The sequence below is a fragment of the Lepisma saccharinum genome, chromosome 9 (assembly GCF_977018435.1).
Source record: "Lepisma saccharinum chromosome 9, izLepSacc3.1, whole genome shotgun sequence".
Taxonomy (NCBI): domain Eukaryota; kingdom Metazoa; phylum Arthropoda; class Insecta; order Zygentoma; family Lepismatidae; genus Lepisma; species Lepisma saccharinum.
Genome location: NC_139237.1, coordinates 77,135,115 through 77,162,795, shown reverse-complemented (window position 1 = coordinate 77,162,795; position 27,681 = coordinate 77,135,115). Strand labels below are relative to the sequence as shown.

General features: G+C 38.9%; 1 protein-coding gene across 3 annotated transcripts in view; it reads right to left on the bottom strand.

Annotated features, from left to right (window-relative positions):
- The window catches only part of Mhcl (Myosin heavy chain-like), a 303,279-nt gene that overhangs the window by 154,581 nt on the left and 121,017 nt on the right, over positions 1-27,681 (bottom strand). For all 3 annotated transcript variants that reach the window (XM_083128453.1, XM_083128454.1, XM_083128455.1), the window contains 9 exons: positions 20,951-21,151; positions 18,205-18,381; positions 16,612-16,822; positions 14,737-14,879; positions 14,189-14,350; positions 11,581-11,725; positions 8,890-9,151; positions 4,757-4,949; positions 3,110-3,338 (listed from right to left, as the gene is read on the bottom strand). In XM_083128453.1, the coding sequence (XP_082984579.1) occupies positions 3,110-3,338; positions 4,757-4,949; positions 8,890-9,151; positions 11,581-11,725; positions 14,189-14,350; positions 14,737-14,879; positions 16,612-16,822; positions 18,205-18,381; positions 20,951-21,151 (1,723 nt within the window). The remainder of the gene's footprint in view (positions 1-3,109; positions 3,339-4,756; positions 4,950-8,889; positions 9,152-11,580; positions 11,726-14,188; positions 14,351-14,736; positions 14,880-16,611; positions 16,823-18,204; positions 18,382-20,950; positions 21,152-27,681) is intronic.

The following is a 27,681-nucleotide window of genomic DNA, read 5'->3' as shown; positions in this document are numbered from 1 at the left end:
GTATTATATTTGGTATACATTGGTTGTATTTCATTTAATAATAACTGAATATTGCTCTGCAGTGAATGATGAGACTCTCTGAAGTACACACTCCTTCCAGCAGTGACATGTGGTGGCGTCGACACTTGGGGTAGCAATCTATGGGGTGCCCACGCCCAGTATTCCTAAGAAAAAGAATGTCAAAGACATGAAAAAACTGCAAAATGATTACTAAAAGATGGTTGCAACCCCTTTCGAAAATCAAATAAGATTTGACTATTATGCCAGAGATCCCGGGTTCAAATCCCGGATTGGCCATCAATTTTATCGTATTATTTTTGCAATTAGCCAAAGGTGGCAAAAAAGCAAAGTAAAATAAACCAAATCAAACAATCAATCAATGATTTGATTTTTGTTACTTAGCGTCGATTTCTTGTCACACTTGGTTAATCGTGAAGATTAAACGGTAAAAATTAATGAAGGGACAAACACATAGAACACCCATGACCAGGTTGGGGTTTTGAACCCGGAACTCCTGGTGTCGTAGCATGCTGTGATAACCATTCCCCACGGCTGGTTGATTTGGTGTTTTAAGTCCACATTATGCACAGAAAGGCTAATCGGGATTGGACCTACAGTTTAAAGTGGGATCCAATCCACAATGTGCCTCCACCGGGTACCGATCCGATACCACTTGCACTCCCCCACGGAAGTCGGCCGACAACAAAGACGAGAGGAAAGCGCTAACCATTCAGATACGAGGGTATTGGTAAAGCAAACTGCATTTTTCCTCAGTGGTAATTTTCAATTGGATTTTTTTAAACACGGCATTGCTTGATTTCCCTAATTTCTACATCTCACGATCTCGTTACTGAAGGATCCGAGTTCGAGCCCTGGCCTGTGCATGAGTGTTTCTTTGTATCCACCTTTCACCCGTTTAATTTAATCAACATCCATCGTCATGGCAGAAATTAGGTAAACTGATGGAAGAGCAATGCTAAAATAATAATAAATGCACTGTGAAATCAGGAGTCTAAGAGTTCTCTGTTTATGATTGCTTTCATGACTTCCATAAGTTCATTAGCTATTTATCGTAATTAAATCTATACAGCTAGAAAAAGTGAAGGGAGTTGGCAAAAATTCAATATATTAAAGGGTATAAGCAGGTAACAAAAACACACCTTTTTGTAGTTTCTTCAATAATATTCATTTGGCTTTTTGAGTTCTGGGATAAAATTTTCATTCCAAATTATTTCATTATTCACTGCAGAGTACAACACAGAATGTGTGCTCGTCATGGGTTTGAATCCCATCCTGGATTATTCCTTGCGAGGTCCCTTCATCAATTTAATCATATCCTCACTCATCCGCATTTTCGTGATAACAAAATGTGGCAGAAAAGCGAAGTACCAGTAAAATAAACCAAACCAACAACAACAATAAGAACGCATGTTCTCTTGCCCAAATAAATACATCCATATTTATTACTGTTTAGCTTAACCTTTCTTTCTTATTTGAGGCCAAGAGATTAGTATATTCAAATAAAATGAGAGTGTGAGTAAGTATTTGCTATTTAATTAAATATTTGTTATTTAATCATTATATATTCCAAATTTGAAAAAAAAGAAAAGAAAGCATAACATTTTTGTCTGCACATAAAACGTTCCCTTTTCATAAATAATAAAACTACATCCCATACTATACATACACATGGTACAATGTGTAAAATGTTGTGGTGTAAATACAGAGAACATAAATACTGCAGAAATCCCCCCCTCCCCCACCTGAGTTCTTTAGAGAATTTACAATGGAATCAAGGGGAAACCAATCCCTTATCTGTTCCTATAGGAGATAGACTGGAGCACTTGAAACCACAACCTTTCAACCACTGCAGCAGGGGGCGAGGGAGCAAGGGAGGTAGAGGCAGAAATCTTTCCTGTCCCTTCCGTCAGCTGTTTCTACCTGGAACTGGTAAGGTGGAGGAAAAGCCAGCTAGAGTAGCTCTTCCAGCCTTGCCCGCAGCCTTGCCTTGCCAGCACGTGAAAAACAGTGTTGCATATGGACTGTGGCTTCAACAAGACAATAAATATTGTGATTTGAAAATAATTCGAGATGTGAAATTGATTGATCTATCTCTGATAGACTAGCTACTCCTCAGTGCACGTCACTGCCTCCCAGGTACAGGGGTAGTGTTAAAAAAAAAAGGTAAAGTGTTCCCCTGTGCATAGCACCACGCCATGAAGGCGTATAGGGGGTGTGGGGGTAACGCCCCACACTTTCTTGATCCGGTCGTGAGTGGGGGTGATGTGATCAGCATCACGCCCCTGACCGCCTTTACCCCCCAGGGTTTCCCCCAGGTACCCATGTTATTCGACGCTGGGTAGGCGCCGGGGCCGCTTCCACCGTTAGAAAAGTTCCCGGATTTGAACCGGCCGGGGATCGAACCCGGGACCTTGAGCATGGTAGTCAGACGCGTTACCGACTGAGCCACCGCGGCCACCACAGGGGTAGTGTTAGGCAACAATAATATCTCGCAGCACAGAAATAAAACCACATTTCTGCCTTAGATAAAATGAAAGGATTTATTCTTTATTTATTACAATTGTAACGCAAATATACTTCAAACAATGTGAGGATTTTGCCTTATCATTGTCTTGGCTCAATTATACCACACAATCTCAATGCGTGGCTATCGGTGTACCTACGGTCGCATAGGCCTAGCTTATGCACCCAACTACCACACCAAGAGGCATGGAATAATAAACGAGCCAATATTTGCTCTTAGCCCTTTATTCCAAATTAGTCTTTGGGCTAACTTTATTAGCTAACAAATAATGGTTGCAGTATTGTACATAGGAATCAATGCGTGGCTATCGGCGTACCTATGGTCGCATAGGCCTAGCTTGCCAAGATGTATGTTCAACACCGGCAAATGTTCATTTCTCAGAATTGTTCCAGAATTGACCTGGTTTATAGCCCGGGAGAATTTATTCATCAATAAGAACTGTATTTTCCCATCAGGGGCTACTGTTCATTATGTTCTCAAATGTGAAATCAGTAGTGATGTTCTTGAGAAAATTAAAACGCTATGCTACACCAGACTAAAACTACCAAAAATAATAATCCTTACCTCTATCTCCATAATGTGTGTACAACCGCTCCAAAAATGACTCATCGCTGGCACCTGGAAAAACAGCCTCCTCATCCAAAAGCCACAGCAAACCCCTCCGATCGATATCACGCAAATCAGTCTGAGATGATCGTAACATGGCATGTTGGGAGGTTTTATCCATGAGAGAGACCAAAGGAGCGGGAGTCGACACTTCCCCTAAATCTTCAAAATTATAGTCTATGTTTTCCTGCAAATACAAATATAATCTCACATCTCGCTATATTCATTACAATTTTGCAAACTATAGCAAAGAACAAAATTCAAACCAGTATTGATGATAGCGGATGAGTAATTAAATATTTAAATAGAAAGATGGAAAAGAATTTTCCCACAATTTTTCATAACTTTGTCCCACACAAAATTCTACACATGTTGAAGAAAACCTTTGCTGAAAATACTACATACATATCACAGGCTGCAAACTACATATAATTGATTTCTAACATTCAATTAGATATTTTTCTCTGTATCTGAAGGCAGATTACTTATGCCATACATATGAATGTCCTTTACTGATTTCTGTCGATGCCAGTACTTCCAACATTGTAACAATTAAAAGTGGTCAGAATAAATGGTAGAACCCAAGTATTCCAATCAAACTATGCCATCAATCTATCACGGTTTTCCTTAAAAATCCTTAAACATTCACACAGATCAGGGCATTAAGACAGCTATAAACAATTTATAATTCATGCCTTATTTGGCATATCTTGAAAACAATGACCACATGTGTGAAAAATACTACCTCAATTTGATCAGTAAGTGGGCAGCCAAATAAGAGGAGACAGGTACAGCTCCATCAGCTTTTTCCCCCTTCCTTTATAACTCTTTAACCTCACCTTTTAATAAGTACAGTACATAACTTTCTAGATTTGATTCCCACTCGTGAATGAGGTATTGTTCTAAGTCCACTTTATGCAAAGATAGGCTAATTGTGTCTGGATCTGGACCACTATGTGCCTTCATTGGGTATCGAACCCAGGACCCACCTTGATTAAAGGCGACATTACCACTATGCCATCAGGGAGGCTCTCCAACTCCTGAGAAAGGTAGTAGGTAATGTCAGTGACAATGTTTCAGCACAGCACTGTTTTCATTTTATTCAAGATTATTTTCATTAAAATAGCTATCACTTAAACACAAAATTTACTTTTGCCACACAGTATCGAAGTGAATTAATAAAATATTACACATTTTTCATAATTCTCGGGACATTTGAGCTCCTCAAAAGATTCAGAATTATTATTATTATTATTATTATTATTATTATTATTATTATTATTTTGTACAATGTATGTGCTCAGATGGGCTAATCACAACTGGACTTAGAGTTTAAAGTGGAATCCGAACCACTGTGTTCTACCATCGGAGAGGCCTTTCAGCATTTTGTATTCACTGTGAGAAATCTGAACTTTACTGGAGTTGACTCAGCAAATAAGAAGATTGTTGATGTTCCCTTAAGTCCACTTTATGCTCACACAAGCTAATCGAGACTGCACGTACAGTTCCAGATCCAAACCAACCCCTGAGCAACAGCGTTACCACTATGCCAAGGGCAACTCAGCCAATATTAAAAAAGATTGCAAATATAATGCAAGAACTAACCTGAGTGTACCTATCCTTGGGGGCGACTAACGAGGTGTGGTGAAAGAGGAGCTGCAACCGTTCTTGCAGGTAATTGTGACAGAGGTCTTCAAAAGTGGCTCCACCCTGCCGGCCACACGATGCTGGGTTCTGGAAACCTGGTGAGTCTATGACTATCAACGAGGACACGGTGTGGATAGGAGTAGATATTTTTCTGAAAGAAATTGAGAAACGATTGCATTTCAGTTAACCAAAGTTAAATTTACCCATTGCTAAAATCTCATCACATTCACAAAAAATGCCCATTCCCAGGCTGGGATTTGAATCCGGGACCTATGGGACCACAGCAAGCTATGCTAACCACTCTGACATGGAGGCCAGCGATACTGACACTTCGAGCATAATTTTTCAGTTTAACATATAAGTAGATAATTTGGACAAAAAATCAATCAGCTGGGACTTTCAACTCCCTCCAATAATAAATTCCTAGCTATGCCTACGACTAATAGTGGACTTATCATCTTATTAAAATAACTGGATGATCATCCACCTTCATACATGTAATAGCATAATTTAATATTCAAGAAATAGCTAATAAAATAAATACATCTTCAATCTGATTTGATAGCGTTGGTGAACTCTAATACAAAAATGATTTTTTTTAAATTTATTTAGTTTGGGTTTATGATAGTATGTATTTGGTACCCATGATTGTGACAAAAGCAGAAATTTATATTTGTCTTTTTCTTTTGCAAAAAAACAGGGTACATGAATTACGCTTCGCCTTTAAAGACAATTTACACAGTGACAGTAACAGGGAGAGAGGGGGCAAGAAGGATTGTGGACATGCTGCTGGTTGAGTCATTCGTTCTTCCTACCACCTGCCAGCAATCAGCAGAACTACATAAATAAATATTCACTTAGCACAAATATACAATTTTTGTATGGCACTTTGAGGAGTATTAAACGTGACAGACCAACCCAAAGAGAAAATATACCTGTTCCTTCTGCTTCCCCACTCATTTTGTTTCCAGCATCATCACTGTATTTATACTAAATGTATTTTTATCGCTGTATTTATATATTGGGTCTCGTGCCATGGCGATACGGTCTAAGACATTCACGCTTTGGGCTCCGGCTACAGGATGCATACAGCTTTAAATCTCCTGGGGGAAGCGTAACAAATTTTCTCTTGAGATTTCGGCCTGTGTATGTTACCTGTGGCCACCCACCATCGCGAGGAAATTGAGGAACTACAAATGAGTAGCGTAACCCAGTCATGAAAACCTACGACAACGACGACTGGGGGTTCTTCATGCTGACCACGTGTCACCCCGTAACTGGTTGGATGATCGGGTGGGAGTGAGGTCGGCAGTTGGTAGGCCTGGCCCTTCAATGGGCTGTTGCACCATGGGTTATTATTATTATATTTATATATTGCACTGTCAGAAATATGCAAGATAGTGATATACGTGTGTCATTCATTCTGAAAAACGATTTCATCTAACAATACTTGTAAAAAAGGAAGACAATTTCCGATGGTAAGAAAGATGGAAAGATATACATGACCTTAACATTCATTGCAGTTTCAAAAACAAATGCAGAGAAAACTGAACAGAGATGGGGGAAGAACTTCTATATTTCAAAAATTGCAAGAAAAAGGACTAGATTTATCATAATCATATTTTGGTAGCATGATAATGAAATACATAATATGTTTGCTCATTAATTTTCAGTCAATGCCCTTTCTATGCATATGCACATGTGAATTACTATCCAAGGAACCTCAACAGTCATTGTATACCAACTGGGGCCAAAAGTACATTCTTATAGGTGAATGTGCAGTTCTTGTGGATTTAATAAAAAAAAAAAAACGAGGGGAAGCATGTTGCAGGATCATTGATAAATGCCTACCATGCACCACTGCAAATATTCAACAAACATATTTCAACATTTTCCCAAACAATCAACAGGAGAAAAACAATAGCAGGACTGTGCTGTTGGGAAGCACAAGTGGAACATGCAATTATTCTTAAACTTACCAGCATTCACTGGTGAAAGTTCTTTTATTTATTCAAACAAAACATTTGATTCAGTATAATTGAGTGCATAGAACTGAAAAGCACAACATGTGTAGTGAGTGCCTGCAATTATAACAACAGAAAATAATGGAAATATACGATTAAGCACAACCTCTGATAATACAATATAAAGGGTTTTCCAATAAGGGCGGGTCGATGTTGGCAGCCTGTGGCGGCCATGTTGTTTTGGTGGCGTCTGTCTAATCTGTTGTTTCCTTTTCAGGCACTGATGCCAAATCACCATGGCAAGTTACACGATTGAGCAGCGCGTCCAAATGATAAAACTTTATTATCAAAATGAGTGTTCGTTAGTGCAAACGTTGCACGTGTTGCGCCCATTTTACGGCAGACGCGGTGGCCCTTCAAAGTCGACTCTCCAACGTTTGGTGGCCAAATTCGAGACGACCGGTTCGGTAAACAATCAGCCAACACCCGTACGTCAAAGGAACGCCAGATCGGCTGAGAACATCGCCGCGGTCTGTGCAAGTGTGCAGGAGAACCCGAGGCAGTCAATTCCTCGCCGTGCACAAGAACTCGGCCTTTCGCAGACTTCAACTTGGCGAATTTTGCGTCGGGACTTGGGTCTACACCCGTACAAGATCCAACTGACCCAGGAGCTCAAAGTTAATGACCATAGACAACGCCGTTTGTTCGCTGACTGGGCTTCGGAGCGTTTGGAAGAGGACCCCAATTCTGGCCGAAAAATCATCTTTAGCGACGAGGCGCATTTTTGGATGAATGGCTGTGTTAATAAGCAAAATTGCCGTATATGGGACGACGCCAACCCACACGAGGTTCACCAGGTGGCATTGCATCCACAAAAAGTTACTGTTTGGTGCGGATTTTGGGCCGGCGGCATCATTGGTCCGTACTTTATTTAAAGCGACGTTGGTGAGGCCATCACCGTCAACGGCGAGCACTACAGAACGATGATAACCGATTTATTTTGGCCCAAAATTGAACGATATGGACATAGACGACGTGTGGTTCCAGCAGGACGGCGCTACGTGCCACACAGCGGACGCCACAATGGACATTCTGCATGAACGATGGTTATCTCTCGCAGAGGTGACGTGAATTGGCCACCAAGATCGTGCGATTTGACCCCGCTAGACTTTTTCTTGTGGGGTTTCCTGAAGTCGCAGGTCTATGACAATAAGCCGCAATCGACCGATGCCCTTAAAGTCAACATCGCCCAGGCCATCGCTCAAATTCAGCCGGATCTATGCGGCAGTGTCATTGAAAATTGGACCACTCGGATAAGTGCCACCGTGAGAAGCCGCGGCGGACATTTGAACGATGTCATATTCCATACATAATGGCATACATGGGCCTTTCAAATAAAAAAAGAATTTCGTTCATACCTCACACACAGCTTGTTTTATTCCATTTCAACATCGACCCGCCCTTATTGGAAAACCCTATACATATATGTATGGACGTTCCCTCATGTAACACAATATATAACTATTTCTCCAAAACTTGTATTTGAATCTGTTTAACATTTCAACTCCTAGAAAGAGCTGAGGATGAAGTTTTGTTGGCTGGTTCAGATGTTATTATTGTCTAATAAGTTTACTTAATGATTTTACAGCCCTAGCATATCTTTCTAGACTGATCATTATGATAAGGATGAATGATGATGGGGTGCATTGCTTGTTACTATCACTAAGACTTTTACTTCAATATATATTGTAAAACAAACATGAAAATTTTATACTTAATACAGGATATGAGAGAATAAATAGAACAAACACAATGAACCATCCATACCTTACCCAGGACCTATGACCTTGTAGCCCACTATGCTAACCACACCACCACAGAGTGGCCAGTTTCTCAGGTTTGAATCCCAACCTGAGCATGGATGTTCTTTGTGAGTGGCTCTTCATCAGTTTCATCTAATGATCACTCATCATCGTGATTTGACAAAGCAACATAAAAAAAGAAAGTCTGTACTGTTATTATTATGTTCTACCTCTGTTTACTGGAAAAGTTTTTCTAATTTTGCTTTATCCTTTTACCCTATACAAAGTTTGCATGCATATCTTAATAAAAAGCAAAAGGACGTACCTATTTATTAAAGCAGCCAGTGCATTGAGAACTTCCCCGTAGAGGCCGACAACCATCCCTTCAAGGGCTTCCAATCCAGTGACGTCTCTCTCAGGTACTTTCTCTGTAGGCGAGGGGGTGCGGAAAGGAGTGCGAGGAGTTGAAGTACCCGTCTGGCCTCCGTGGAACAGGTACCTAGTCAGTTCCTCAACCGTGGTCCCAAGGAGAGCGGCTGCTCTCTGAGCGGCTTGGGGGTTCGCGAACTGGCATCTGTTGTTATTTCCTAGGCAAAGCAAGAAAAGAAAATTTTTTATGAAGATGAAAATTAGTGAAAATTAAATTTAGCATAACTCTCTCGACAGGATGTAATGTTACATTTAGGATAGGAATTTTAATTTTGAAATTGAATGGCTGTTTTTTAAGTCCACTTTATGCAAAGACAGGCTAATCAGGGCTGGACCTACAGTTTACACTGGAATCCAAACCACTATGTGCCTCCACTGGGTATTGAACCAAAGACCACTTGATTACAAGGTGATGACATTACCCACCGAGAAGACCCCTTTTAGGATAAGACAGCAAAACTGACAAAGAGTAGCGTATCCTTAGGATGTAGTCTGCTGTCTGTCAATCTGGTACAAATTAATATCACAGACGAAATGTGGTGGCTTGATAGTTCTTATAGTCCTCCTCCGTGGCTGTGCGGTCTAAGGCACCTTGCTTTGGATGGCGGCTGTGGGACGGCATGGATTCGATCCCAGTTTCAGTCCCCAGGAATTTTCGGCTAGGGTGGCAACCCACCATAGTGAGGAAATTGGGGAGCTACGAGTGAGTAGCGTAATCCGATCTCGAAAATGTACTAGAATTGCTGGGGGTTCGACGTGCTGACCCCACGTCACCCATTACCGGTTTAAGATCTCCACACCTCTAGGTAGGATTGTGGGAGACTGACAGTCGGGAGATAGGCCAAGGACCTTCCAGGGTTGTCACGCCATGGATTATTATTATTATTATTATTATATGATAGTTCTTATAACAGGTCATTAACTGTGACAAAGATGGAGAAAACAAAGGCAAAAATCTGTTCCAGCAAAGCACAACCATTGTTCACAATCATCTAACCAATTTGGAGTAGACAATACCGATAATCTAAACTAAACCACTTTAAGGGCCAGGTCTGGCAAACAGTCTTTTCATTAGGTGACGAACAGTCAATTTCCTGAAGTTCCATCACCACTGTTTTCTGACTTTTGAGACTGGACCACACTACCACTTCTTTTTAAGTAGCTCTCCAATTGTCCTCATGATGCTGAGCAGACACCAAAATTTTGGGACTCCTCCTGGGAGAGGAAACAACACTATTTGGCTACACAGGACTCCTTTAACTATGATCTGCTACATCAAAGTTTTGCCTCTATTTCATTTAGCATTTGAACAATCAATGTTCAAACACTGTCATTTCTAAATATTGATTGCTAACTAACTGGTGGAAAAATGTAACTATTTTGAACTAAATTGTTTAACCTGTGATATTCTTAATACCTCTCAACAAAGGCAAATGTGAATTTTGTTCAAACATTAAGTGAATAAAAACACTTAGCTGCAGCAATATTATTACTTTTACGCACATAAACAACATGCTTGAATATTTATAGTAAATTACCACATAATTAGCATGTACGATCATTGAAGCAAAAGCATAGAATAATATTTAATCCACTCTTATTCATTCCTGCTCAGATAAAGTGGCACATTTTATAGGTTTGAACAGTTGAAGTATGTGCAACTTAATGTGAACAAGAGTGTACCAGCACAACAATATTCATTGAGACAATAATTTATCATATGTTGATTTTGTCTCTTGCTGAAACGGATATTTATTTTCATATCAGAAATGTTTATAAACATGACACTTAACTGGCTTCAGGCTTAACAAGATATACAATACCAAGCATTTCCACAATAAGCTAAATTGTTGCCTTGTTTTTTAGATGTCAGCAGTGTATTATTGTGGCTGAGTGATTGCAGTGTCTCTGCAGACAATTTTCAGCATGACTTGAATTGTGATTTTTTGAAAGAAAAATACTCCAAACAAAATTTGTTTGGCATAGTTTAAAGTGTTCATAATTGGTTTTATGCAAATTACTCACAGTTGACAATTATTAAAAAATATTTCTATTATGAAAACACAATAAAAATATCAAATAAAAGGTCACTACTTACGATATTGAGCGTCTCCTCCTTTGAAACTGCTACTTTTGGAGGTACAACTGCCTCCATCTTCAGGTAATTTTAGGCATGTGTCACTACCATGACACATCAAGTTTAACTTTCAAGGAAAAGGTTTTGCGGGTTGGAATGAAGGTAGAAAATTTGATAAAACTATAAATGATTCTGATTCCTTGAAAGACAAACTTGACTGACACCGCATGGTAGTAACACATGCCTATTTTTATTGTGTTTTCATAATAGAAATATTTTTTAATAGTTTAAAGTGGTATCCAAACCACAGTACACCAAACTTAGGAGCCCTTGATTGCAGTGTGACAACATTATACTGTAAATATAACTGAGATTTACGCACTACTACAATCGATCAATGGTTACAAGTGTTACATGCCTTGAAACACAAATATAGCATTTAATCCCCCTGATAATGAATAACTTATTTAACCATGGTAACATTATGAAACAAATTCAAGAAGTTGTTACCTTTAATAGCTCCTGCAACTCCCAGGTGGTAAATTGCAGCCACAACAGACCATATTACTTTTGTTTCAACTTCCGAGAAGCCCAATGTCTCCATCGCCGCACACACTTTGGTAAACTCTAGCATTGCTCTCTGCTTGTCCTCATGCTGTGAAGACAAAATTAACTTTTAAAAAGTTTCAACGTAAGCTTAATTTTGCTAACGTAAATTATTGGTAAAAAGAGAACTCTAATTGAGATGAGAACTGCCTCACAGTACATCCTTACATGTACACAAAAATGAAGAACTAACAAAAAAGAGAAAATTCCACACAGGTAAAACAGCAGCAGTGAAAAATACATGAAACCTGGGCTGACTTGGTAGCTGTTTGTAGAGAAATAGCATGATATGCCAGACACAGAGGTTCGAGTGGGTGTCAAGCCTGCAATTTTCACTGAAATTTCTACATAACAAAACAGAATGATGAAAAATACCACTGTGTTGCAAATACTACCACAAGCATTTTTACAGTAGGTTAACTGTGGTGCTAAAAAAAATTAGAAAAAGAGACCACACAGAAAAATAAACCCATACATAGATTATGGAATCAAACAATCACACAAGGGGAATTGCAAAACTGATTTTACAAGGTGGGTAGCATCAGTAAACTTGAAGCTCAGCCAATTTGATTTGCTGTGTTTACGTTCACAAACTTTATACAAGGCTAATCGAGCCTGGACCTATAGTTTAACGTTGGGGTCCAACAACTATGTGCCTCCGCTGGATATCAAACCCAGGAGCCCTTGATTACATGGTGACAACACTACCACTATGCCCCCCTCATTATGAATTCAATCCTCATGGTCCCAGTGAAGACACATGGAAATCTGCGAAAAAAATACAAGTTCCCGCATTTTAAGTTTTGTTATCTTATTTCCCTTAAAAACGTAAAATTGAGGTACTACTGTATTCACTTCCTTCAGTTGGTAGCACTCTGCACCATCATTTTGGCAGAAGCTCGTGGTTAACTGAAACAGTGGTCCAAATAGGAATGACAGGGTGTTCTCTGAACCTTGTGGTCTTCAGATAATTGCATTCAATGAGCTATAGGTTCTCCATAGCACCCCCAAAACAAACCAGCAAACATGGAATAGAAGCATAGATTATCACCTCTTTCCACTTCTGAAAAACACATTTGTGATCTCAGGTTTCAGAATGATGACAACTGTGATGGAACTGTGAAACAACTTTTGAGACACCAATTTTTAATAAATGTGCATATTTATCAATCATAATGGAGTCATTCATAATTGGGAAAAGAGACACGCGGTAGTATATAAATACGGAGAAACTAGTACTCACTTTTATCCGCAAACCTGTTTTCTTCTTTTCTTATTAATTTCAGTGGCCACTGCCACCATCCTCATTGGAACTTGCTGTATTGTTGCTTGGCGTGCGTCTTTTGTTTGTAGTTCTCTGGCTGCCACTAGGTGTGCTGTTGTTAAATGTTCGTCTGGGTCTGTGTCGTCTGCTATTTCCAGGCGAAAACTGTTGTAGTAGGGGAATCCAAGTGTGATGTGCTTGCCTGCTATCGATGTTTAGCTCGTGCGGGAAGTGCATTATGGCGTGCATTTCCTTGATTTTGGTGTCTACGAGCATGTGGGCAGTGTGTTTGACTTGAACCTTTTGAATTTTATGGCTATTATATTTGATATGTTTAGCAAGACCAGTAGTGGGTTGGGCTTTTTTTGCATCTGCTAGGTGCTGTTGGATTCTTTCATTGACAGATCTGATTGACCTGCCGATGTAATGTGCCTTGCATTCACACTCTGCATCGTATACACCTGGGTTATCAAGATTCTTTGTGTGCTACTTTGATGCCATATGGGAGAAGGGCTTTGGATATGCGGTTGGAAGTGGTGGGATGGTAGGGAAAGGCAAACCATTTTTATTGGCCGCTGGAGGTTGATTGTGGCTGGTTAGGGTGTCTGACCTGTATTTCTGCTTTATGTACTATGCCAAGCAACAGTACAGCAAGTCCAATGAGGATGGTGGCAGTGGCCACTGAAATTAATCGAAAAAGAAAAAACAGCTTCGTGGATAAAAGTGAGTACTAGTTTCTCTGTATTTATAATGAAGTCTATGTTTGAAAGATAAGGTGTTAATCATGAAACCTATTGTACTGTGTGTTCTGTAAAAATAAAGGACAAATACTGAAGAAATATACCTTGTAATATTTCTTTTGAGGCATACCTCATAGCCACTTGTACATTCAAAAAACAGAAATTACAATTTGTGAGTAAAGCCGAATATGTTACAACAAAAAAACATTTTGTTTTTGCTTACATCATTGCAACTTTGTTAGACAATGAACACAGTCAAGAAAAACATTTAAAATGTACAAATAAATAATGTTTATAATCACATTCTTTCATTACTTTCAATTCACCAAAGGCAAAAATAAAAAGCACTTTCGTTTTTTGTTAGTGGAAGTGTAAAGTACATGGCAAGAAAGAAGATAATTTCCATACACATCTGAAAGATGTTAAAGATGTATGTTTTATGATTTTATTATTATTTACTGCTTTTAGGAAATCTGTTTGTTATTCATGTATGAAAGAATTACATTACCCTCTGCAAAGGAGTCATGAAGAGATTTGGATCTGCAATGTTCTCCAGTTGAAGATCCCTTCGGAGCTGCCCCTCCACCCCAGCTAACAACTGGTAGAATATATGGAATGTTGGCTCACCCTCGGGTCTTTGAGCTACACGAGATCGCTCTGGTAACAAAACCTGAAAAGTAAATACAAAGATATTGACTTTCATTTATTGAGTAGATTTTAGACACCACAATTAAGTGTGTATTATTAACAAGAAATGGTATGTAGTATTAAACAAATATATGAGCAAACCTTGTTGCTACCACAGACTAGTTTTGTCAATTTATAATACTTTGGGGCTGAGTTTAGCAAAACCCAGAGCAATTACCACTGTTGCAAGAATACTGCAAACAATTTAAATTTGTTCAAAATGGTTATAGATTTTAATACTATGTAAGTATTCCATTGCAACTATACCACGTCAGTACCCTAGAGTTTTACTTTGTAATGTTCAAATATGTTTATGCACGAACATAAAATATGACTAAGTGTGTGTGTGTGTGTGTGTAAATAACTCACCTGTATTGAAGCAGATGCGACCTGCCCCGACTGGTCAAAATCCAAACTAAATATTTCTGTAAAACGAGTAGCATTTGCATTCATCACAGTCCTACAGTTCCCAAATTTTTCCAGTACAGTCGAAATAGCATTCAGCTTTTCCACTGAAATAAACAAAGAAATGTTAACTCCTTAATAATAATTTTATGTTGGGAAACAGGAATCCATTACAATCTTGCTTTGTATGGGTGTGTGAACATGGGTGTGTGTCTATGCTTTGCATTTGTATTTAGTTCATTACAAGTATATTATGACATCATACATATGCAATGCAATATACCAAAGAGCATTAACCAGTCAATTATTGTCAATTTGTCTGCTAGTTAAACAACATTGAAAAACTGCTGTTACTAGACAAAGTAAATTATATTGAACAAAATCAAAATACATGCGCAGACATGCATAGCTTATCTGTATCTCCAACTAGGCTATTAACACATGAACCTGTACATGTATTTACAAATAAATAGGCATAATGCCAAAATCATCATTCTAAACATTATTCTGAAAGATAAACTACTGGCAGTGGTGGCAATTAGGGGAGGGGGGCTACTTTTGCCCCCGCACTATGCTAAATCTTATCTACAAAGGGAAAAATACTGTCTTTGCCCCCCTTAGATATCTAGACAACAGAGAATGCAACTCACACATAAATATCCACGATTTTCTAGGAAAAATTCAATACATATATACGTATAATATATACGATTTAAATCCAAATGTGAAGTAGTTATTCAAAACAGACCAAAAGGCTCAAGAGAACCTCAAGTCTTATTCATCTATATTCATGAAAATGATTTTCATAAGAGATCAAAAATCTGTAGACTGCAGTATATTGACAGAATCTGAAAGTGTTCAGTGAGACATTCTGAAAATATTTACACATTGAAATTATTAAGCCCTGCTATAAGTTTCTACTGTTTGCAGAAGATATAATCTACTGTTATCAATTGTTCTCAGAAATCTACTGAAACTCATTGCTTTCCTACTGCACATGTACAGTAGAGGAACTACAAGCGAAATATTCTTCAGTATTACATGTAATGTTGTATGTAGTCTGTCTAGCTCAACATGTTGGCTGTAAATATAACTTGTTATTCGTCCTGATTAACAATTTGTTTTTGTATCTATTTGATTGATTGATTGAGTTTGTGTTTTAAGTCCACTTTATGCACAACAAGGATAATCGGGACTGGACCTACAGTTTAAAGTGGGATCCGAACCACTATGTGCCTCCACCAGGTATCAAACCCGGTACCCCTTGATTACAAGGCGACGACGCTACCAGGTGTATCTATTTGAAAATCTAAACACAGCAGATGTTTCAAAACACCTATTGATCTACTGAAAACAGTACAGTGAAAATAATTTCTTCAATATTATACACATATATAATTTTGTAGTTGTAGTGTAGTAGTTTGTAGTGTCTTTGGCTTAAGTTTGTGGCTGTAAATATTACATTTCATTCCTAGTTATTAACAATTTCTATTTATATACGTTTGAAAATCTGAACACAGTAGATGTTTCAAAACAGCTATTGATCTACTGTTTCAGCAGGGAACATTTAAGCATAACTACTTCATTACAGCTGGCTCCTGTGGCGGAGTGGTTAGCACATCATGCTATGATGCCAGGAGCCCGGGTTCGAATCCTGACCTGAGCATGGATGTTTGTGAGTGTCCATTCATCAATTTCATGATATAACGACTCATCCCCATCTTCGCAATTAGCCAAAAGTGGCACAAAAGTGAAGTAAAATAAAGCAACCCAATCAATCAAAATCCTTCAATACAGCTTTGGCAAGAGCAGAATTAAAATTATTGCCTGTCTACATACCTGAGAGAACTTTATTGACACAGCCCGCTGCCAAAATGAGGTAATGTAGCACATGCCTAAAATTGGTTGTTTTACCACTGCCGCTCCTACCAATAAATACTATAGACTGGTCACTTCTAGATGCAAGCATATTTCTATAGGCCGATTGAGCTGTAGCGTATATGTGAGGTGGCATGTCCTCGTTTTTACACCCTTTGAACATGTGGATAACCTGGAAAAAAGCACATTACACTATCAATATACATGACAGGTTGGGAAATCCCCCCCGGATACAGAATCCTCCTTCCTTGGTTGATTTTTTTTCTAGCCAAGTAAAGGGGTGCTAAATTATATATCACAATGTTATCAAATATATGAAAGGAATTTCCACTACCCCACAAAATATGCATTGAATATGTTCCAAATATTACATTGGGTTTTTATTAAATTTAATACTTGTGAATGTTCATACTGATTTCAGATTGTAATTATCAACACACTTACATTTATGTTCATTTCACTATTAGTTTGTGTTCACAATAAATGTATATTTCATATTTGGAAAACAAACAAAAGAGTGCAGTAAAACTAACTCAATTATTAATATTTTACAAAACTTAAATCAGCTAGTGCTCTTTTCATTAAAAACAAACTGTATCAACTTGTTAGCAAAAATGTGGTATAATTTCAGCAAAAAAATAAAAAAATAGTAAAGGTTGGCATTTATAAATAAAGGGAAATATAAAACCTACTGGTGAATTCAATATGGTTTTTAAAGAGAAATACTATTCCCAGATATTGCAGCGTGATTCAAAAAGAATATACGTATTTCAAACCAGTATGCTGTCGAAACTACTGATTACTGAACAGCACAGCTCTCCCTGGCAGAAGATAATGTTGTCTAATTTGCCACGTTGCAGTGCTGTTTGTCCTAACGAACTCACTACTTCAGTCAGGGTGAAAATGGCAACTCAGCAGAAGAAGGCATTTTGTCTTTGAGCTTGCTAGAGACTTGGCACTCTTCAGCTGGCCTCCATGGTCACCGGATTTGTCTCCATTTGATTTTTTTCTTGTGGGGGTACAATAAGGAAACTGGTTATGTACCACCACCACCAAATGACCTGGAAGAGTTGAAAAATCGGATCACTACTACTGTAGTGTCAGTGACGATGGACATGCTTTCCCGAGTTTAGAATTAATTTGAGTACTGCTGTGATGTTGTTTGTGCTGCTGGTGGAGAACATATTGAACATCTTTAGATATTCGTAAGTAAGTGTCAAAACTTTCAGAGTTGTACTACTTCTATTTTTCAAATATACCTGTTTGTAATACTTATATTCTTTTTGAATCACCCTGTACTGCATTTTTTTTATGTCACAAAGTGAAAAATGCTCAACTTTCCATGATTTCAAATTTTATACAATGCCAAAATAGAGTTGCTTAACCTTGATCATAAAATTTACACATTAGAGGTTGCATTACTAAAGATTTTAGTGATGGCGTTGAAACAAAATAAGATAGGCAAAGATCAATTGAAATTTATTTGCACCTCATACCTTAACTCTTCTAAATATAACAAGAGAATGCATGCACATTAAATATGGAACTACTTACCTTATCCGAATAGATTGCTAATGGTGCCATAGGATTAATAATAATAGTTGAGTTTCCAGCGTTGGTATGTATTAAATTGCTGCCGTACCTCTGACGAAGGGTGTGCAGGATGCTGGATTCATTCAAGTACCGAAGTTCTGCCAAATCCTCCACCCTATCGAATTGTGGAGGATTGGCCTGCAAAAAGAACAACAAGTTATTAATACCCAGTAAAACATGAAAATGATTATGTACTTCATTGTATTCATGGTTTGAGATCTGAACAAAATATAGAATAACAGTTGTGTCTGATATTCGCTTCTTATGAAATGGAGTTTGGCCAAGCATGTATTAAATAATAATTTATTAGTTTAATATACTTGTTATTACTAATTATCGTATTTCTGTTACTCAGCATCGCTTTTGTGCCACTTTTTGGCTAAACATAATGATGAGGAAGAGTGATGAATACATGAAATTGAAGAAATAACACCCATGCCCAGGCTGGGATTTAAACCAGGGAACTTAGGTGGCCAGATCAAAAGTCAACCATTTAAATCACTTATCATGATCAGGCACCGAGCCTACCTTATTAATAATAATAATAATAAATATAATAGTGATAATATTGTTATACAAGGCTACTTTTCCTGACAGTACACAATGGTGCACTATACTGGCACCTTTTATACGTGAGAATTGAACTAATAATATTTTATTTTAATTAAATAAATGAGTCTGTATGTGTGTGTGTGTGTGCCTACATGGATGTATAATCATTCATGAACACACATTTTGAGTAGTTTTTATGATAGGCACAACAAATTGAAGCATACCACAATCTTCTTCCTAGAAAAAAGCACTGGTTGTGCATATTATCGTAACTTTATCAGTTTCTATTTAATGGTCTGAACCCCTTACAAAATATTTTGATAATGTCTATGACTATTCTACTTAATTTATTAATAAGTTAATATTGAAATAGCAGTGCGGTGCAACTGTAAAAATAAAAACCATAGCATTTTAAAAAAAATTATTAGTGTCTTCGAGGTCCTCACACATGTCTATCAACTACGTCCTTCTACTATCAACTACGTCCTTCTACAGAAAGAGTGCAAAGCAATACTAATAACACTAATACGACCTCGCAGCACATCAGACAAAGTGTAAAGTCACATTGCACAAAGTTATGCACCTGAGTTTCAGTTGGCCTTGCCTCAACATCGAAGCTAATGCCGCAGCGATGCAGATAAAACAAAAGGCTAATTGGCACTTGCCCTTCATGGGATGTTGCTAATAACATGTGAAACATCTACTTCCGCTGCTTAAGAATTCAACTAAAACAGGCAACAACACTGGAGACTGGGAATTCCTTCACCTAATCAGAGCTGTAGGCTGGGATCTGTACGAGTTACTTTTTTACCCCAACTCATGGCCGAATATTGTGTATTTTAGATGCATTTTGTACATCATGTGACAGTGATGCAGATCAATAACAGTAGTAGTCTCCGGGCAATGGAGATACTCTTTCACAATTATTTATTTAAAATTTACGTATTTTCGTGTTCTTACGGGACAGTCTCTGCCCGACTTTTCCCTCCGAGTCAGTGTTGCCAACTTAGCTCTCTTGGAGCCAGATCTGGCTCTTTCGTGTACTTGTTTGCCTGTGAACTGGGGCGCCCGCCCCCGTGCCTCACTATGATACCATCACTGGTTCTGGCCCACATAGACCAACTTTTGCCATGATTATACATTTTGCACGTGACGTGATATTGTTATATTGGGTGCATTGCCCCATCCCCTCTTATATCCCCAGCTACTTTTTTTTTTATAGCGGCGTGTTGACGTGAAATGGGTATAATATTGTTATCAGGGAATCCTTTATTTTCGATTTCATATGACCATGAGACGGGTGATTCTGCAGGATCTAGATGGTGAAAACTAAGAATAAGTTGCAAGCAATAATAATAGTAATGGAGGTAGTAATAACAATAAAATATGTTGAATTAGTAGTGGTGCTCGTGGTGGTGGTAGTAGGTGAAGAAGAACCAGCAGCTGGTAGGTGAAGAAGAACCAGCAGCTGCGTGATGCCCGACCATAAGGGTGATTAATGGCAGCAAACACCAATGCTTCAGAACGTTTGAACATGCACCGATAAAATCAATGTCGTCTCCGAAACCGATATTGTCAGCACCAAAATTCAACGGGGGTTAATAGCACAGCTGCACATGTGGTCTGGCACGATACTTTCTCTGGAAAGACCACCGACTGGTCTGTATGCAGCCGGAGCTCCACTCGACAAATCGGCAGTCGGACTGGACCAACGACAGCTCGCTATGAAAAAGACAGAACCTCAGTCATAAATTTCAGATGTGTCAAGGAAGAAGTTGTGTTGTTAAAATAGCAACCCCCTCCCTGACTTTGGGACAAAGCCAAAGTGAAGGTCGCATGGAACAGTGAAAAGGCTGTAATCATGATTTTGCTTTCTCGGTACCTGCATTTCACCAAATGGAGAGAAAAGATCAAGTTGGAAGTGTGCAAGAACTGCGTTCCGGAAATCTTGCTGCGAATATTTCAATGATTTCGCATTCCGTGACGCACACAGTAATGCCATATCTGCTCTCAGACTTGGCCACAACTTCATGCGCTCTCACCAAGATACCGGCGAGAACTCAGACTTTATCGGTGCATGTGCCAAATTCGTGCAGGTGTCGTCGCCGATAACGACTATGACAAAATATCGGTACGTGAGAATCTCACGACTCACCTTTTCGACATCATCCTCTTCGACGAGCAGGACATCCCCGGTGGTGTCGAGGCGTATCCGCAGCTTGTTCTCTTGCAGCGGTTCCCCCGAGTCGGTCTCCCGAAGCTGCCTGGCCGCCGAGAAGCCTCCCCGGTGCACCAGCCACACCTTCTCCGCCTCCAGCCATGCTCGCTCGTTCTCCAGCTGCTCTTCCGATCGCGCCTGCAAAGAAAAAAACAGATATTTAGAACTATTAATTATTAAACAGTGAATGATAGGGGTTACCATATCACCGTAAGCAAAAATAGGATACGCTGTTACACAATGCACGATTTTAAATCAAAATCTAGAACAGGGGCATTCCATGTCAAAGCCCCGAATCTCAATTTCTAAAATTCTATCTTGTGAGTCAACAATATAAAATTGTCATCTCGTTAAAAATGCAAGTAACAATTTAATTAATAGTATAAGGCATTTTACATAATGTGTGTGCAGGCCCGTAGCCAGGCAGGGGCCAGGGGGGCTCAGCCCCCCTGCAACAACCGTGAGCCCCCTGGCATTGCCGTCAGCCCCCTTGACATTAGGTAAAACCATTTTGTACAATTTATTTGTAGTGAAGAGTGAAAATGTAGACAACAGATATTATTTTCTCAAAACTTTGGTGAAGGATAAATTCACACAGCAGGAACAGCAGCGGCAAGTATTTAGAAGATTCTCCACTGTAGACTTTAGATAGTTCCTTCATAGGGGAATTTCTTTATCTGTACCTTCACTGGCTCTGTTGCAACCTCCCGTTTAGACAGAAATCAGTGACTTTGACGTCATCATGAAAATTCCCTCTGCATCAGCATCTAAGGTTAACAGCTCCCAAGTTTTGGGAATGAAGGAGTGTTTCATTGCTTCAGCGGGAGGTGGAATGTACTACTGTAGGTACTGTGATTGAATATTGTCCATGTTTTCTTGCATGATATAAATACCTATCTGTATTATCAAAAGTAGTATGGAGTGTGTAGTAAGGGACGATTTCAGTAGTATTCAATTAACACATCAAGTGGTATTTTAAATGATATAGAAAAATGTAGTATTTGTATATTTCTGAAATGTATGTAAACTTAATGAACCCCCTCCAACACACACACACAAAATTGCCTTCATTTAATAATGTTAAACTTTGGAAAATGGACTTGGTTTACAAAGCCCCCCATGATAACCCTTCAGCCCACCCTGGAGATCAATTCTAGCTACGGGCCTGTGTGTGTGTGTGTGATTTTTATTTACACACAGAACCCAAAACGAGTCAATTGCCACACATATGTTGATTCCAATAACACACTAACGTGCACAAAATGCAAATGATGGACTTTTTGGTAAACCAAAATATACACAGAAATGCATACAAGGTACTTCTATCACCTGGGATTACGTGTGAGGCACTAAAAATTGGGAAGATCAGGCACGATAATTTAAAAGATAACAAAACCACATTTAACTGTCAATTTATGCATTAAAAGTGCATCAAGATTGATTTAATGCATGTCGAGTTCTGTGTGTACTTTTGCTTTGTATTGTGTTCCACCTGTGACATAAAAATAACAATTGATTGATTGATTTGCTTTATTTTACTTCTTTTTTGTGCTCTTGGTTAATTTGTTTAGATGGGGATGAGTGATGACATGATGAAATTGATGAATGGACACTCACAAACATCCATGCCCAGGCCGGGATTCGACCCCTAGCGTCGTAGCGGGATGTGCTAACCACTCCGCCACGGGAACCGGCAAAAACAATTAATTTTTCCTTCAACTGTTATATTTTCCAGAGCATCGGATTGCGATAAAATTTGGTACAGAGACTATGGGGAAGAAAATGCTGAGAAAAAAAATAGTTCAAATTTTCACACCAGATGTAATTGTGACGCTTAATTCTGGTGCATATGGAACAACATCTGGGGGAAACTCTCCGTGCATTGATAACGCTGTCTTAAGCTACGAAAGGGCCATTCACGTTAAGGGAGCGCATACTGAACACTGCTGTACTGACATAAACGAAAAATAAAGTTTTGCATGTCCCACTTAAGGTTGTTGCTATTTCAGCGGCACATTCCCAACTGACCATGGGCGTCTCCAGAAATTTTTGCAAGGGGGGTCGGGCAAATGATAAAAGTTAAACAGGAGAAAAATATTATTATTACCACGGTTATAAATGTGATTATAATAATAATTATTATTATAAACTAACAAAAATAAATTGTATTCGAAATAATAATAATTAAATAAATGAGAAGACTCGATCCATTGAATGAGTGAATACCAGCACAACTATTTTGCATTTTACGCAGTTAGTGTCTGAAATGCATTTTGATATTAACCTTTGCACGTCTCGTTCAAGAAAAGGCTTTAAATGTTAGGGAGATTTTTTTTCATAAAGTTTATTGTGTGACCTCTCACCTACAAGGGTAATTATTAGAATTTTGAAAACTGTGGAACCATTTGTTCTTTGGATGGAATGGTAGAATATAACCTTGATTCTTCATTTTTCACTCAATGCTTTCGATCCAATGCATTTTTACTTTGATTATTCTGTTCGAATACAACTAAATTAACTTCATTTCTGTTCTTAACAATAAGAGGAACAAACTTTTGGCTTTCTTGTATTTTAAATGAACGATTTAAATTTCCGTGGGGGGGGGGGGGTCCACCCACCCGTCTGACCCCGCCCCCTCTCCCGACACCCATGCACCTGGCGGTGAAAACTTGAACTATTTTTTAGTCAGCATTGGTTCCCCGTAGTCTCCATCGCCTCTACACCTTTCATCGCAATCCGTTGCTTCCAACGGGCTCCTAATAGGGGAAATTTAATTCTAAGCGCCACATTTCAACCTGGTGGTGAAACTTTGAACTAATTTTTCGCATTCACTTCCTTATGGTTTAGTTAGCAACCACCTATTCTCGAGAATCGAACCCGGTTTATGGGGTTGCAACTTCTTGTCCGGGACATCTCGGCAAGAGCAGCGGTAGCGGGATGTCTGTCCGATTTTCCAAGAAATCAAGAGAGAAATTCCGCACGACTCCAAAGCGGGCAGGAAATTACCAATAAGCTATCTGCTTAATATTCAGCAGCAGCCGCTTTCATAACCAGCGAATCAGACTTTGAACATGTCACGTAGCTGCTTTCCGCGTCAAGTCGCCGGGCTGAGCAATGTTCAACGCCAAGCTTCCGTGTGATTTGGCTCCTTCGACCAGTTTCACTTGGCTTATTACGCGGCTGATTGAAAGCCAGAACTTGTTCTGTTATCAGTACACGAAGGCAAACTCTGCCCTGTCCTTAACGCAAAGACACAGTGGTGTGAATACAACACTATCCACACTCGCTTTCCAAACCAAGAAATATATAAATTCTATTTCAAGGACTAAAGACAAATACTACAAGCAGAACAAGAATAACTGAAAAGAGACAGAGTACGTCATGGATGATAATTTTATCTATATCGGGTGTTCAGCTTAGGACTATAATAATATAAGTTTTGTTACATGCCTAGTACACTTCAACATGTGCACCATTGGTGGCACGACAAATGTCTGAATGGTATTCTACCTCAACCCATCGTTCTCTAGCATTTGTGGCGTCACATTGTCGATTGCAGCATGAATTCTATCGCGTAAGTCCGGCAGATCTTTGTCCTTAACACATACACTTTGTCGAGCACAGTAAGGTCTGGTGACCGTGGCGGCCACGTCATGAAACGAGATTCTCTCCCAATCCATTCCTGGGAAAATGGCATGGGGCTCCATCTTGCTGGAAGATTGTTCCTTCTTGGAGTTGAGATACATCGTATTCCTTTAACGTGTTCATGGACAGATTTGAATTCTGCAAGTGCTACAAAACAAATAAATGTGGCGTCCACATGACGACTGACGCCTTCTCGGGAGATGGAAGGACTTTATAGCTCTTGCATATGTGCAACCTGCCACAGCGCATTCATTGCCTTTAAAACCTTTTCAGTTTCATAGTGATACAAACTTTCAAGCATTCGAATTAGTTGTTTCAATGTTGTTACGAACTTTTATTTTATTATCCTAAGTGAAACACCCTGTACTCATTCTAACACTACGTTTCGAGAGGGAACCTCTTTTCTCGTCTTCAGGTGAACAAAATTTCTTTTTGCAGGTGGTGAGGATGAACTTACTACAGACACAAACAAATGAATAATCATTTGTCTGTGCTACAGACCTGTGATTTTACTATAAATCTGGTGCGCTAACCAACTACTCCACAGTTACATTGACATGTCTCATAATTGTGAGTCCATATACTACAATTTCATATTTTGTATGTTTACATATCTGAACACCTTTTTGGTACATATAAAACCGTCCCTGGAGATCAGCATCAAGCTGCGAATCGTTGCCAGGTTTGCTCATTTGGAAAACATCATCAACATGATCCAAATTCCCCCGCCCCAGGGAAAGAACCTTAGAATATTTTCGATCATATCGCATACAGCAAAGACTTAAGCGGAATTCATGTTCAATTGCCCGAGCTAACGTATTGCGCATAATTCCAGGAAGTGAAGGATTTCCTGCTCACTAGACAAGATCCTATTGCACACCAAAGGTAATTGAGATGCAACGTATTGCACAAGCTCCCACTAGAAACCAGAATTCTCAGTTGAGATTTCGTAGAACGCTTTCATAATTAACTATTCCAATCATTACTCATACAAATAGTGAGAAGCTGATTATATTCCGGGTTTTCTCTTTTTTTCTGCGCGCTGTGCTAACCTCTGCAACGGAGGTCCGTTAGGGCATTCAGTCAAGAAGATTGTCAAGGGTAGAATCCTGACTTAGGGAGAACCAGAATCGGATTCATATATCAGAAATTTGGATATCCATATTCAGGGGCTAGGACTGAGCGATATTTTGATACATCGATTCGACTCGATATTTTAAAAATATCAAAGCATCGATATCATAGAAATGTCGACCTCCAAAAATCGGCGTAATATATTGATATCGACGATACCGATATCCTCGGTACGATTTCATTTGATTTCTGTTATTTACCGTCGCTTTTCTACCACCTTTGGTTAATCGTAACGATGGTGATGAGTAGGGAAAGGAATTTTTAAGGTGCAAAATTATGGTCGGGGAAAGGAGAAAAAGTTCTGAAATTTTTTTCAAAAAGGTGCTGAAAAAATGTCTTTATTCAATGCTCTCTTTTTCTGCGGCTTCTGTATATAATGCGCGCGGACCGCATAGAGAACTGTGGTTCTGTTTGAATAGGTTTTGTTGAAGTTGTGTTTTCTCTCGACGGTTTTTGCTACATTATTTTGGGAACTATCGGAGCTGCAATAATTGTATTATACCATTTTATAGCTCTCGTTCTGCTCTACAAAATGAGACTACAGGATTTTATATAGCTCCTCAAGAAGAGCGAAAATCCGTCCAATTTTTTTATCAAAACATGAAAGAAAAGGAAAGGAAAAGGTGCTGAAAATCAACGAGGAGGTAAAAAGGGGATAAATGTGCTAATCTCACGAAAAGGTGCAGCAAAATGTGTTTATTTTACTTGATTTCATGTCCTAAAATACATATCTCCAACGATCGGTAAGGAAACAGCTATATTCCTGGGAAGGTGTTGCATCTTAAAATCCATTCCCTAGTGATGAGTGACGATATGATTCGAACAGGTGTTTCGACATTCGAGATTATCGATATCGACATGTTCGATGCTGGATATATTGATTTGTTATCGATAATCAGTTGATATTGAGATTCAATATCGTGCAGCCTTTATAGGGTCCTGAGCAGGGTGCGAAATCACTGGAGATTCGTGGAGGGGGGGGGGAAGGAGCAGACAGACAAGACAGACACTATATATATATAATGTTATTAAATATATGTCAATTATTAAATAATCAATGTTCTCTTTCTACTGTGATACGTATATTCCAATGTAAAATGGTTAACGCTGTATTTGAATTTCTTGTTAAATAAATATAATTAAATATCATAAAATATACAATATATGATATCGACTGTCTTTCATTCAAAATGTAATTGCAAATTGAAGATTTTAATGTACTACTGATGCTATGAACAATGATTTAAGTGAGGAGGGGCAAACATTAAGAGACATTAAGAAGATAATAGTTTCCTGTATAAAATTCACATATAAATGCTACGTGTTTTATTAATATACGTATACTTCGTGATTGCTAACGAAAGGCGATGAGAAATGGGGTAAGAAATAACAAGTTGGTCTAATTTCTGTGTTCTGGGGATTGCTGGGTTCAGTGTCTTAAGAGATGAGGCTCTTTGTTGTCCGTTTTTTTTTATTTTTGTATGTTTTCGATATTATTCCAGTCAAGTATATTCGAATCCCAAACTAATTGTTTATGTTTGTTGTTAAAACAACCCCCCCCCCCCCAGAAAAATTGGGGGGGGAATTTCAGAACAAGATTGTTGGTGGGGGAATTCCCCCCGTCCCCCACCCCCGGGATTTCGCACCCTGGTCCTGAGGCTAGGATATGCGGATCACACGGATCTGAAGGACACAAAAGAGCAAGAAATCTAGGAAATCAAATTCCTGCCTGGGCAATGCCGTACACAAACAAACACCTTGTGACCTTCGAGTCTCGTCCAGCATGTCATCTACACCCAGCGGAGATGTTACCTTGAACAGCAGCGCACCTCAAGCCCACACAATATTATCTCCCCGTCTGACACAAAGTATCTGGCTGTCACTCGGCG